Below are 13,784 nucleotides of genomic sequence, written 5' to 3' on the forward strand. Positions count from 1 at the left end.
CAGTGGGTTTGTGGGGGATGTGGAATTTAACTGGATTTGTGGGGCATGTGGAATTTAACAGTGGGTGTGTTGGGGAAGTGGAATTTAGCAGTGTTTATGTGGGGGATGTGGAATTTCACAGTGGGTGTGTAGGGGATGTGGAATTTTCAGTGTGTGTGAGGGGGGTGTGGAATTTAACAGTGGGTATGTGGGGGGTGTGGAATTTAACAATGGGTGTGTGGGGGGGATGTGGAATCTTACAGTGCGTCTGTTGAGGTTGTGGAATTAACAGTGGATATTTGAGGGTTTTGGAATTAACAGTGGGTATGTGGTTGGTGTGGAATTAACAGTGGGTGTGTTGGGGGTGATGTGAAATTTAACAGTGGGTGTTTTGGGGGGATGTGGAATTTAACAATGGGTGTGTTGTATGATGTGGATTTTTGCAGTGAGTGTGTGGCGCGGGATGTGGTTTTTAACAGCGGGTGGGGCGGCTGTCGAACTTAACAGTGAGTGTGTTGGGGGGGATGTGGAATTTAACAGTGGGTGTGTGTTTCATCCCTAGCTGGTGGAATAGAAAATTGATTTGATGTGTAACATGCCAGCCTACCTCTTGAAATCTTTGGCGAGCCGACAAGTTGGAGTCAAGGCTGGACTTACTGCAAACGGTCAATTCCATAGTGAGCAAAGTATATTTAATCAGCAAATAATGTTTATTTAAACAGCGCGCTATCAGACCAGAGACTTCATTTTAATAGAGTGTCTATGAACATGAGTAAATGGAACACATAACTGAAATTGCAACAACTTCTTCCACAATGGTGAATTCTCCAGAAAAATGCTGAGGGTGGAGGATATTTACATGATTCAAATTGCATATATAAAATCAATCTGCATGACTTACAGCAATGCAACCTCCATATGTTACTGAATCATCCCCGTTCTGGCCAGATGTCAATATATTTAACCAAGCATAGTGGCTGCCTCACTGATACTGGCTTTGCAATGTCACTCTCCTCCTGTCTCTAGCCATGTCCTCAAACAGATAGAGACTATATTCAATGAATAATGAGCACTTTAAACTTGCAATCACCTTCAGTTACAGTGAAACCTTGCAGTGGGTTTAAATAAATTACTCTCATTGGCCAGTAGGTGCTTTTTCTCTTCATGTTCTCTAGCATTCATCAGGAGACATGTCCTGGTTTCCAATTAAAACTGATGATATAATACTCATGCATTACAATTTCTTTTTTCTTTTGCTACAGACCTTTCTTTTTGCGTTCAGATGCTCACGATATCTTTGTGTTGAGTCTCCGGGTATTTCACTGGCCCACAGTGTGATTCCCACCTTCATATATGTGACTCCCATCACCATCAAAGGCATTAGGTAAGTCAGTACAATCACCACAAGTTGGTACCTGGAATACACAATCATCAATTATGCTAACTTTATGTTTTAGAGATTCCAAAAGGGCTTTGCAAAATTTGAGATAAAAGTGTGTTACTTAAACTCAGATAATTGGAGATTCCACATAAACTCTGGGAATGGATAAGAAACTGACTGAAGGGTAGGAAGTACAGGACCTGGATGCAAATAACCTATTTCGTGTTTTCTTCTGTGGAGAATCACCTCCCCCTCCCTTTTTGCAGAGCTTCCCCACTCTCTCTGAAGCCTTCACTCCATTCGCTGGTCATGTTGCAGAGCCAGAGGACCTGCAAACACAGCACCAGAATTGAGTCACCAAATCCTGTTGCCTCCCTGAATGTTTACAGCCACTCTGCAAAACACCTCCAAACACAATCCACAGGAGCTCCACTAACCACCTAAGCAAAATAAGTCAAAAACATCTCACATGCAATTTGGTTGCTGGCTTTTAAGTAACATTAAACTGGGAATCCCTCATACTGTATGTTCATTTGTGGGTGCTCCACAAAGGCAGAGAGTGCACATGCAGACTGAGTTGGTGAAACCATTGTCAAATCAGTTGGAACAGTTGTCTGACATCATGGTAGGACCTCTTCTGATGTTTCTGGTGCACACATGGCATGTCCTTCACAGCATAGGGGACCATCTGGGCCACACCGGAAGTAGCCAGAAGCAAGGCCAGCACCATTTTAGGATTTCAGAGCTTCCAAGTGCCAGTCCAGCCACAAGGTGGAGCCTGATTTCATTTTTTCTCTTTCTTTCAGACAGGATTCTTTTACGATGTGTTGATCTGCTGAAGTGCTAAAATTGAAAGTGACAAGGTGCTCATCAAGTGATGTTACTGGATATTTTTCAGATTGATCCCATTTATTACATCTGATACACCATAATCACAAATTCAGTAGAAAAGTAAAACAGGTCCCTCTAGGCTTCTGTCAGTCCATAACAGAAGAAAACTGCAAAGCCAGACACGTTTAGCTGAGGGATTCTCATCCAAAAATATAAATTATTAAAATGAAGACTGCCTTGATAAGTCTCTTATATTGCATTCGGTGTACTCTGTATGAGCTATTACTGGCTTCGTTTGTTCTTGCAGACAATGCACCTTAGTGAGCTGTGAGCTTGTGAAAATGAACAGGTGTTTCCGTCTGAATTAAATGTAGCACTTAAGACACTATAACCGGCAACTTAGAAATTGATGTTAATGCAAATGGTAATGGTTATAACTGTTTGGACAATACATAGAGCAAATACTAGAGAGCAAATAAAGAGAAACTGATTTCAGTAGCAAAAAGGGTTGGTAACTAGAGAACACAGATTTAAGGTGAGTGGCAAAAGAACCAGAAGTGACATGAGGAAACACAGCCCTGATTTTTTTTCCCACATCGGTGGTGGCGGGGTGGGGGGAGGTGGGTGGGGGGCGGGGATCAGCAGGAGCGGGCAGGGGTGGACTCCATTTTACACGGACGGACCAATTAAGGCTCATCCAGCATAAGATGTGAGCAGTAGTGCTCAGCACTACCTGTGCAGGCAATGGGGAGAGGGAGAGTCGGGGCCAACGCTCTTTTGCGCATGCGTGCAAAAGAGCGCTTCAATCTCCCTGAGGCACAGAACTGCCTCAGTGAGATTGAAGTGCTTTAGAAATAAATAAACGGTATAAAAATTTAATTAAACATGTACCCTCATGTGACTGTGTCACATGAGATGGGACATGTTTTTATATTTCAGAGAAATTTTTAATTGAATTTGTAAAAGCTTTAGGAAACTTCACCCCGCTCATGGATGAGGTTTCCTAAAAATGTACAGGCCTCTTAGCCTTTTCGCCAGCCTTCCAACCATAAGGTTGCATGGGCAGTGTAAAGTTGATCTTAATTAGTTCCTTAATGGCCTTAATAGGCCTTTTAAATATCAGCGCGCGCGCATCCAATTCCGGCGCAGGACCACCAAACGAAACCTCGCAAGACTGCATGATGACATCAGGATGCGTGCCCTACATCATCGCACGTCATTTTATGCACCGGTGTGTTGGGCCCGCCCCCGCATGCCAACTGAAAAATCCTGGCTACAGTTGATGTGATCTGGACTGCACTGTCTGAAAGGGCAGTGGTAGCAGATCTGATAGTGACTTTCAAAAGGGAACTGGATGATTATCTGAAGGGAAAATAAATTTCAGGGAAAGAACCAGGGAGTGGGTTTAATTGGATAGTTCTACTGAAAAGCCAGCACAGGCATGGTGGACCCAATACTAAAGGCGGATCTAACCAGAACTGGACACAGAGCTCAAGGAGGGTCTGACTGGAACTTAACCAGCTTGATCAGTACTTCCTCTGACTTGTGTTCTACTGTTTAGGCTATTGTAGTACAGAATCTTATTGATCATATTCATTGCTACTCTGCATTGGTTGAAAATGTAGTCTATTGCATTGACTAACAGCTCTAGCTTCAGTTTTACCCCAACAACAGTCTCCACCACTTAAAACATCCACATTTAAAATGGACAATCAATTTAGAATCATAGAATGATGCAATACAGGAGGCCATTCTGCCAATTTAAATACGAGGTCCAGGTCAGACCCACCTTGAGCCCTATGTCCAGTTCTGGTCAGAATAACCTTAAGCCTTGCTCTGGTCACTGAACGATAAGTACAAGAGACTGTGCAGGAAGAACCACGAGGTTAACTCCAGTGCAGAATGTTACAACTCACAGGCGGCCGTGTACCTGATCCAAACGGACGTGAAATAGCGTGAGATGAAATCAGGCAAGCGTCCCCACGTCATCCCACACACGAGCAATCTTCAGGTCAGCGGGTGTGCGTAGCTGTCGGAAGCGCGTCTGCCAACAATTAAGTGGGCAATTAAGCCCATTAAGGAGGCAATTGAAAGAGATTTTTTGTGGCCCTTCCACTTTTCTGGTTGGCGGATGGGCCAATCGGCCTTTATATTTTTGCTCAAACCTCGATCCAGGGTGGGATGAAATCTCTGTGGGGAAATAAAATCAGATACCTGGGGACTGGTTTTTTATGAGGTTTGTTTTCAGGTGCTTGACTGTGCTGCATGGACATATTTTGCAGCATAGTTGTTGTTTGGTCTATTCTGTAGGGAGCTTCCTGGGGGAGCTGTCTGCCTTCAGGGAGCTCACTGGAATCACTCACCAGCACCCGCGGTGACATCGGTGCCTGCCCTCTCCACCCCAACCCACTGGCAGTGATGAGCCTTTCTCAGCACACGTTTCAGGCTGGCTGCCCGTTAATTGGCCAGCCAGAGTGAAATCGCGGTCCAGGGCCATTTCCCATCTGCTCCCGGGCCCGCCAATTGCTCATGCCCAACGAGCGAAAAGTTCAGGCCCCAGAGTCGGGGTTATGAGGATGTACTGCAGAAACCTGATTTCCAGCCTGGAAAGGTGACATCCATGCAATGATCTTACACAGGGACATACGAATGGAAAAATTATTCCCAATTAAAGTATGAGACTAGAATTGAGGAACATTGAGTCAAATTAGTGAAAGGTAATTTCTGGTCTCATATCAGTGAGTCTATATTAAATAAAGAACGAACAAAGTCAGAGTCATTATAGCACAGAAGGAGGCCATTTGGCCCATTGACTGTAAGACAATCCAATCAGCCACACTCCCCCGCTTGATCCCTATATAACTCTGCAAATTTATTTCCCTCAAACTCCCGCGCAATTTTCTTTTCAAAGCATTCATCATCTCTGCTTCCATCACCATCATGGGCAGCGAGTTCCAGGCCATTACCACTTGCTGAGTAAAAAGATTCTTCCTTACATGTCCTTGCATCTCTTGCCAAGAAGCATAAATTCTTGTACCATCAGCTAATGGGAACAGTTTTTCATTGTCTACCTTACCTAAACCTATCATAACCTTGTTCACCTCTATCAGACCACTCCTTAATCTCCTTTGCTTCAAGGAGAACAACCCCAGCTTCTCCAACCTAACCTGGAACCATTCTGGTAAATCTCCTCTCCACCCTCTCAAGGACCCTCACATCTTCCTAAAGTGTGGTGACCAGAACTGGACACAATACTCTGTTGTGGCCTAACCAGAGCTTTATAAAGGCTCAGCATAACATCCCTTTTTTTGTACTTAATGCCTCTATTTATGAAGTCCAAGACCTCATATAATTTGATAACTACTCTTTCAATATGTCTTGCCACATTCAAAGATTGATACATATGCACCCTCAGGTTTCTCTGTCCCTGTACACTCTTTAAAACTGTACCATTAAATTTATATTGGCTCTCCCTCCCTTCATGTTTGACACTCCAGGGCAGTACAGGAGCCCTGCACTGCCAGAGGTGTGGTTTTTTGCATGGAATGTTAAACTGAGGTCCCATCTGCCTACTTGGGAAGATTTAAAAGATCCCATGGCACTATTTTGAAGAAAAGCAGGGAAGTTATCCCCAGTGCCCTGGACAACATTTCTCTCTCAATCAACATCATAAAATACAGATGATATGGTCATTATCATGTTGCTGTTTGTGGGAGCTTGTTGTGCGCAAATTGGCTGTTGAATTTCTGACATTACAACAGTGACTACACTCCAAAAAGTACTTCAATGGTGCAATGTGCTTTGAGATGTCTAGTTATCATCAACAGTGCTATACAAATGCAAGTCTTTCTCTTTTTCTGCCAAAATATATTGTCTCACATTTGCCTGTATTAAATTCCATCTACTACTTGCCTGCCCATTCTGCTAATTGATCTTTTCCTGTTCCAATTAATTGGTATCATCCACACTGCCATGCCTCCAAGTGTGGTATCACTGATAAATTTTGAAATTTTACTCAATATTCCAACATCCAAGTTATTTATATATAATAAAAAAGCAGAGATCCTAGCACTGACTCTTGGGGAATACCACTGTCTACCATCTTCTTTCTGAAAATAACCATTTACCATGATTCACGGGACAGAATTTTCTGCCTGTCGGGTGGGCAGAGCTGGAGCGGGGGTGGGTGTGGGCGGGCGCGGACCCGATCGGTGCCTGCGGTCAGGTCCACGCCACCATTTTGCGTGGGTGGGTCCAGCATATTTGCCGACTCCCGTGAATAGCGGGAGTGTGCGGGCTGCAGCGGGCGTGCATGAACTGCTGGGTCCAATGACGACCTGGCAGTCTGTTTAAAGGAAGGCCAGGCAGCTGCTGTAGGCTACTCACAATGGCCACTTCCAGGTCACTCTTCAGGGGGTCTGCTGACCAGGGCAGGCTGGAGGGAAGTGCAGAGGAACAGGCCAGGCTGCAGAGTCTGCTATAGGAGCAGGGCAGGCTGCAGGGTAGGCCAGCAGGGGGGCTGATGTGCCCCTCGTGTTTCAGATGACTGCCTTGCTGCCCTCCTCAAGGAGGTGGCAGCACGGCAGGAGGTGTTGGTGCCCCAGGATCAGAGGAGGAGGCCCCCCTACATGACAAAATGTGCCTGGGAGGACGTGGCGGAGGTGGTGAGCTCCCACGACATGGTGCGGCGCACCTGAATCCAGTGCTGTAAGCGCTTCAACGATTTGCTGCGCTCGGGAAGGGTGAGTACCATGTTGGCATTGGGCATTTAACCCAGCAGGTAGCCTTACCCTCTGAGGAGCACCCCCCCCACCCCCTCCACCCCCCACCCCAAGTCTTACTGTCGTGACTGCATTGAATCATGTTGGACATTTCTGGGTGGGCAAGCAGATAGTGCCCATGCTTAGATTAGCCTGAGTGGTTCATGAGGAGATGATTTCTCCCCCACACCATGTGTTGCTCTTAGTCGCACATGACTAGTCTGGAGGCAACCTGCAGGAGGTGCAGCTAGGCTCATACTCAGAACTCCAACACATGTCCTATTCACGGTGATGAGATGGTTGAAAGGGAGCCCCAAGGTGTCGTGACCAAGAACCATCTGCTGCCCTTGACGCCTTCTTGGGAGCAAAGACCGTGTGTTTCCTAAAGTGAATGTCTCCAGGGTGGCCATTGGGGGAGGTTGGGGGCAGGCGTACTATCTTTGTGTGACTGTTCAGCAATAGCGGGAAGAGGCACTGGAGGCCTGATATGGACCATTGTGGTTGGGTTGCAGTGTGTGCGTGCAATCACAAGTGCAAATTGCCGCAATGAATGGTCTTCGCTGTTTTTCAGGAGAAGAATGCTCATTATGCCTCGGAGCGTGTGAGGACTGGAGGCGGCCAGGCTCACCTCCTCATGTTAAGCTGTTTTGAACAGGAGGACCTGGAGTTTGAGAGGCGTCATGCACCCAGGTCAACTGGTGTCGGTGAGGCTGGGATGGAACGGCCAGGTATTTGAGGCCCACAGTGAGATCTGCAATGTCCTCCCAACATCCATAGCACTGATGATTGTTTAATTTGTTATTGTTGTAACATTGCTCAGTCACAGAGTGATAGAGTCAGAGGTGTGGATCATAGAAAAAGGTCCTTTAGCCCTTCGAGGATGCACATGTCAAACATGTTCCTAACTCTTCTAATCCCATTTCCCAGCACTAGCCCCCATGGCCTTATATGCCACGGCATCGCAACTGCACATCCAAATACTTATTACATGTTAGGAGGGTTTCTGCGTCCACTACCCTTTCAGCCAGTGCGTTCCACATTCCCAACACGCTCTGTGTGCATTAGTTTCTTATCACATCCCCCGTCAACCTCATGCCCAGAACTGCACGCAGAACTATAGCTGTGGCCTAGGCAGCGTTCTATGCACTTGGAACATTATCTCCCTGCTCCTATATTCAATGCCTCAGCTAATAAAGGCAAGTATGGCATTTGCCTTCTTAAACACCTTATGTACCTGTCCCGCTACCTTAAGGGACCTGTCGACATGCACAGCAAGGTCCCTCTGATCCTCGTTACTTCCCACAGTCCTACCATTCATTGTGTATTCCCATGCCATGTTTATCCTGCCCAAGTGCATCATCTCACACTTATCCACATAACATTCCATTTGGCACTCATCAGCCCATCTGACCAACCCGTCTATATCTACCTGTAATGTAAGGCTATCCTCCTCACTGTTTGCCACCCCACCAATATTTGTGTCCATTGGTTCTAGAAGGTTGAGCGCATAATAAGCCAGGGGGAAAGGGATGAAGTGTGTCACTGTGTGCACGCTAACTAATCCACTGTCCTTGTTGTTCATTTCAGCATCGTCAGAGCCTGGCCACCAGGAGGAACTGCAGATGCCCCCTCTCACATCTGAGGGCCCTCAAGTGTCACCTGCGTCACACCATTTCTGCAAGGCAGGCACCAGCGCAGATACTGGCACCTCAGTGGGCATTGGAACATTGGCTACTGTCCCGGGGCACAGTGGAGAGCGCACTTCACAATCGTTGGAGGAGCTGGCAGAGACAGGGAGTGCCCATGGTGCCAGCAATCAGAGAACTGCAGGGGATCAGGTATATGCTGAGTCGGTGCCTGTTGATGTGCCTCTGGAGTTGTCCGAGATGCAGCAGCTGCAGGAAATGTAGCTGGGTGTGCGGGAGCACCTGGGAGTGATACATGAGGCTGTGCTTCACTTGGTGTCCATGGTGGAGGAGTCCACACGGAGCATCACTGATGCAATGAGCCTCATGGCAGAGTATCATGCTTCCTCCATGGAGAGAGTGGCGACTCTCGTGGAGAGGTGCCTCCAAAAGAACAATCAAGTCCTCCTGGGGTTACGCTCGGACCTGCAAGTCCTCACAGTGCCAGTGGCCTCAGTTAGTCAGTGTCAATGTGGGAGATGGTGTGGGCTTCAGTTTCCCAGCTTGTTGCCCATCCATCCACGGTGAGCAGGGAGGTCCGAGGTGACCTCACATTGGCGGAGCAGCTGCCTATCGTATCTGCGGGCTCTTCTCACAGTGCTCCAGATGAGGGCAACAGCTCCTCCGCCCCTCTCCCAGTGACCGCATCATCGGGTGAGACTGCGATGACTGGGGAGATGCCAGCTGTGCAACTGGCAGATCCCGCCCAGGCGGGCCTAGCACAGGCTCCACGGGCCAGAGGATGACCACCAAGGCCATCAAGACCAACAGGACAGCGGAGTCAGCAGGCTGCTTCAGATGACACTCAGAGTGATGGGCCGACACCAAGACATAGCACCTGTATGGAAGCACCAGGCAAGGCTGGTCCTGCTGATCCATTTGTGTTGTGCTAGCTGAAGGTTCATTGGATTAAAGCCTCCCAGGTGTCCCTGCCTCCCAGGTAGTCCTGGGTCGGCACTTAGCCCATCAGCCCCTCATCCTCAGAATCAGTGCTGGCCTCATTATGTGCAGCTACATCCACTGCGTCAATGTCTTCATCATCCACTGCATCCCCCCTTTCCAGCGCAAGGTTGTAGAGAGTGTAGCGTGCAACCACTATCAGCGAGACATGATCTGTGGGGTACTGGAGTGCACCCCCTGAGCAGTCCAGGCATTGGAAGTGCATCTTGAGAAGACCGATGGCTCTCTCCATCATAGCCCATGTGGAGGTGTGGCTCCTATTGTACCGATGCTCAGCTTCTGTTCATGGATGGCGGAAAGGCGTCATGAGCCACCTTCTGAGAGGATAGCCCTTGTTACCCAGCAGCCATCCATCCAGCTGAGCTGGAGCACTGAAGAGCCCCGGCACCTGGGAGTGTCTGAGGATGTTGGCGTTGTAGGAGCTGCCTGGGTACCTTGCACAGACTTGTAGAATCAGCATCCTGTGATCACACACTATCTGCACGTTCATGGAGTAGAAGCCCTTCCTGTTGACGAAAGCACCGGGCTCACCTGCTGGCGCCTTGATGTGTACAGTCTATTGCACCCTGGATGCGGGGAAGCCAGCAATGGCTGCGAAGCCTCTGGCTCGCTGTGCCTGACTTGCCTGGTTGCAGCGGAAGTGGATGAATGTCAATGCCCGGCTGAACAGAGCATCTGTAACCTGCTTGATACAAGTGTGGACAGCTGATTGGGAGACACCACAAAGATCATCCACCGAGCCCTGGAAGGAGCCAGATGCATAGAAATTGAGGGCAACTGTGAGCTTCAGAGCCACTGGCATGGGGTGTCCACCCACACAGTTAGGGGAGATCTCAGGGCCAATCATCTGACAGATGTAGCTGACTGTCTCCCTTGACAGTTGGAACCTCCTTCAGCACTGCACCTCAGTCATATTGAGGTAGCTGCTTCGCCGCCTGTAAACCCTGGCAGCAGGTTAGTGGCATCTTCTGTGGCCCCTTCCACCTTGGACTACCTCTTAGCTCTGTGCCCCTTGTGCCTGTACCTATACTCCCAAAGATGGCTCCCCTGGAGGCTGAATGTGCACTCCTGGCCTCCTCCTTATTCTAGCCCTCCCTTCCTCCTCAAGAGAAGCTGCCTCCAGTGGACATGTCAGAACCCATACCCAGGCTAAGGGGAGGCCTCTGGAAAGCTGCAGGCCTGATAAAGATTACTGACTGCAGAGTGCTGACCTGAAGGATCAAAGTACACAGAAAGCTGCTGGAATTCGTTCTGGACTGCTACAGATCACACAGGAAAGCTTAAAAAACTTTCTCCAATAAATACTCCACAGAGCAGGTTGATGACCCTGCTGAGCGCTCTTAAACTGCCCCTAAAGGAGGTTCATAAAGAAGTCTCTTACCCGCCTGCTCGACCCGAAGATCGCAGGGGCACCTGAAAATCGCCATCGATTGACGAATTAAGGACCTTAACTGGCCCGTTAATTAATGGCGGGTGCGCGTCGAACTTCATTGTGCGCCTGCCCAGCAAAATATCATGATGGCACACGGTGGCATCGGGACACTCGCCCGACATCACCGCAAGTCATTTTACACACTGACGTGTGGGACCCGCCCCCTACACATCACACTGAGAATTCTACCCACTGTTTTCTGACAAGCCAAATTTTATCCAAGCTGACACTAACCCCCCAATTCCATGAGCCTCCAATTTTTCCACCAGCATTTAACTTTGTCAAATACTCAGAAAAGGCAGTACACTCACATCATATAACATTTTATAAAATAAACAGTGAGTATGCAAAGATGTAAGGTCAGGGACCTGCACTTACATCTAAATCAGGTCGATAGGATGAAAGTTTTCTGCGAGTGTTTGATGAGGACTGTGTAGAAGGAGCTTTACTCTGTATCTAACCCTGTGCTGTACCTGCCCTGGGAATGTTTGATAATGAGCCCCTGGATTCAGCCTTCCAACTTATCATGGAGAGTCAGCAGAAGGTGGGGGAACATCACACAGTTGGAAGCCCTCAACAGAGTGGCATGTGTGTTAGAGGAGCGCGTCTGCCTGCTCTCTGAAGTGGTGCCCACATGTGCACATATGGATGTCCCTATGGGAAAGATGGTGGACACCATGGAGACCCTGGTTCAGCAGAACGCTGAGGTGCACACAGACCTGCACTCCATCATGGTAGCCAAGGGTGAGTTCCTGCAGTAGCAACACGAGAGCGAAACGGGGAACCTCGATGTCCCTCCAGGTGCTCCTTCCCTCAGGGATCTCAGAGGCTGTCCTCTCCCTCTGAGTCCCCTTTGCCTGTGACACCCTCAACCTCATCCTCTGTCACCACAGAGGGAGCAGCTGGCCCACAGGGGGACAGCCAAAGCAAGCCAGGGCCCTTAAGACCTTGGGCCTCCCGTGGACGCACAACAAAGTCATCAGAGGCAAAAGAGCCAACCATTACACATGCCATCTCCAACCCTGCATCAGATGTCAGGGCAGCACCTAGTAGAATTGGTAGGCCTAGAAAAGTTAAGAAATTCTGATCAAAAGTGGTTGCATGGATGAACACATTTGTCACTTCATAATCTCAAAATATATTCACTTTCACTGAATAATGTGTAATGTTGACTTCTAGCTTTATTTACAGGCTTCGCAAGTCCTCCCCTGTTGCGCCCCCACTAGCACTTCAGCTGCATTCAGCCAAACCATGAGTGATTCTGGAGGGAGAAGTATGTCTGTGGCAGGGCCTTTCACGCAAGCACTCTCCCACGCAGAGGGAAGCCTTCCTCAATCACACTCATACTTTCCCGAACATTTTCAATGCTGCCTGCTGGGGTTCTCTTTCAGTTGTCCATCTGAGCTGACCTGCATCTCCATCCACCCACTAGTCTCATTCCCATGCAGCAGCTGTGCCGGTCCAACTCCATTCATTTTCGATTTGAAAATCATGGTCTTGATCAAGTTCCTCATAAGCTCCCCCATCTTCTCCCCTCCCCAAGTCACCCATGTCCTTTCCCCCATCGCTGTTGGGCCCCCTCAGCATCAACTTCCACTTCCCCACCATCACCTACCAACCTGAACCTTTTCTTCCCAGGATGACCAGGTGAACAAGTACGTTACCTATCCTGAGAATCCCATCTTCTCGCCATATTGTTCCCCCCCCGCCCACCAATGGGGCCAGAAAATTGAGGGATTGGTGCACGGTGAGTTGAAACAGCTTTCAGTTCTACTGAATAGGAAAGCTTTGTGAAGCATACCTTTGACAAGGCTGAAGGGCTGAAGAAATGAGAAGGTCATCCATCCATGTCTTAAGGGTCTGGGAGATGTTGTTTGGTCACTATTTATGGTAATAACATTATTGAAGTGTCCAAATGGACCATATAGCCATGGTAACAGAGTCATTGAGAGAAATTGAGAACATAACTATAACTTCTTCACTCTATGTTGCATGCTTAATATCTGCTTTGTCTGTCTTTTGATGTATCGTCATTTAGTGTTTGCACGCATGGAATGTAAAGATTAAAATGTAGAATTGGTGTAAATGTTTTGAGCAAACCACAGTTTGCTGTAGTCAGTCTAGAATTGTGAAGCCTGATGTCAGAGTTCTCATAGTGAATTGTGAACTTAGTAATAAAAAAAATCATACAATCAATTTGGAATAATGTTGTATGATTTGATCGAGCACTTAAATTGGATTCTTTAACATGAGCTCATTAAAGATAAAGCTCTGATTCTGTGATTGTTACAAGTGATTTGTGTTTAAAGTAACGAAGCACATTGTCAAGCAGTGATTCTGGAGCCCAGATCAATCAGCCCGACTGTATTGCCACCCAGTCAATGGCATTAAGATTAATGTTGATTACTGTATCCTACACAACTTGTCTCTGGTAAGGGGAAGAGATGAAGCTAGGTGTAGAAAAGGAGCTAGATGTAGAGCTGAACACAAGAGAGCAGAGTTAATCATCTGTCAAAATTTGTAACAGGAAACAATTCAGCAATTTCCACAGAAAAGTCCATCCAAACATAACTAATTCATATGCAGCTTTCCCTCTACTGGGCCCAAGCAGTACATTAGCACCCATGATTACAGCCTCAATTTCTCCTCCTGCACCTAAAAGGGTCTGAGAACAGGAGAACTGTCAGGACATACAGAGAGATCATATATATACCAACCAACAGTGCCTCACTCTGACAGGAGCACCTGCAGTCCTG

At 47.7% G+C, this 13,784-nt stretch overlaps 1 protein-coding gene across 1 annotated transcript in view; it reads right to left on the minus strand.

Moving 5' to 3' along the window:
• The window catches only part of tacr2 (tachykinin receptor 2), a 423,398-nt gene that overhangs the window by 376,166 nt on the left and 33,448 nt on the right, over positions 1–13,784 (minus strand). Inside the window, exon 3 of the mRNA XM_041209480.1 lies at positions 1,244–1,394. Within this exon, the coding sequence (XP_041065414.1) occupies positions 1,244–1,394 (151 nt within the window). The remainder of the gene's footprint in view (positions 1–1,243; positions 1,395–13,784) is intronic.

The sequence above is a fragment of the Carcharodon carcharias genome, chromosome 17, assembly GCF_017639515.1.
Source record: "Carcharodon carcharias isolate sCarCar2 chromosome 17, sCarCar2.pri, whole genome shotgun sequence".
Classification (NCBI taxonomy): Eukaryota; Metazoa; Chordata; class Chondrichthyes; order Lamniformes; family Lamnidae; genus Carcharodon; species Carcharodon carcharias.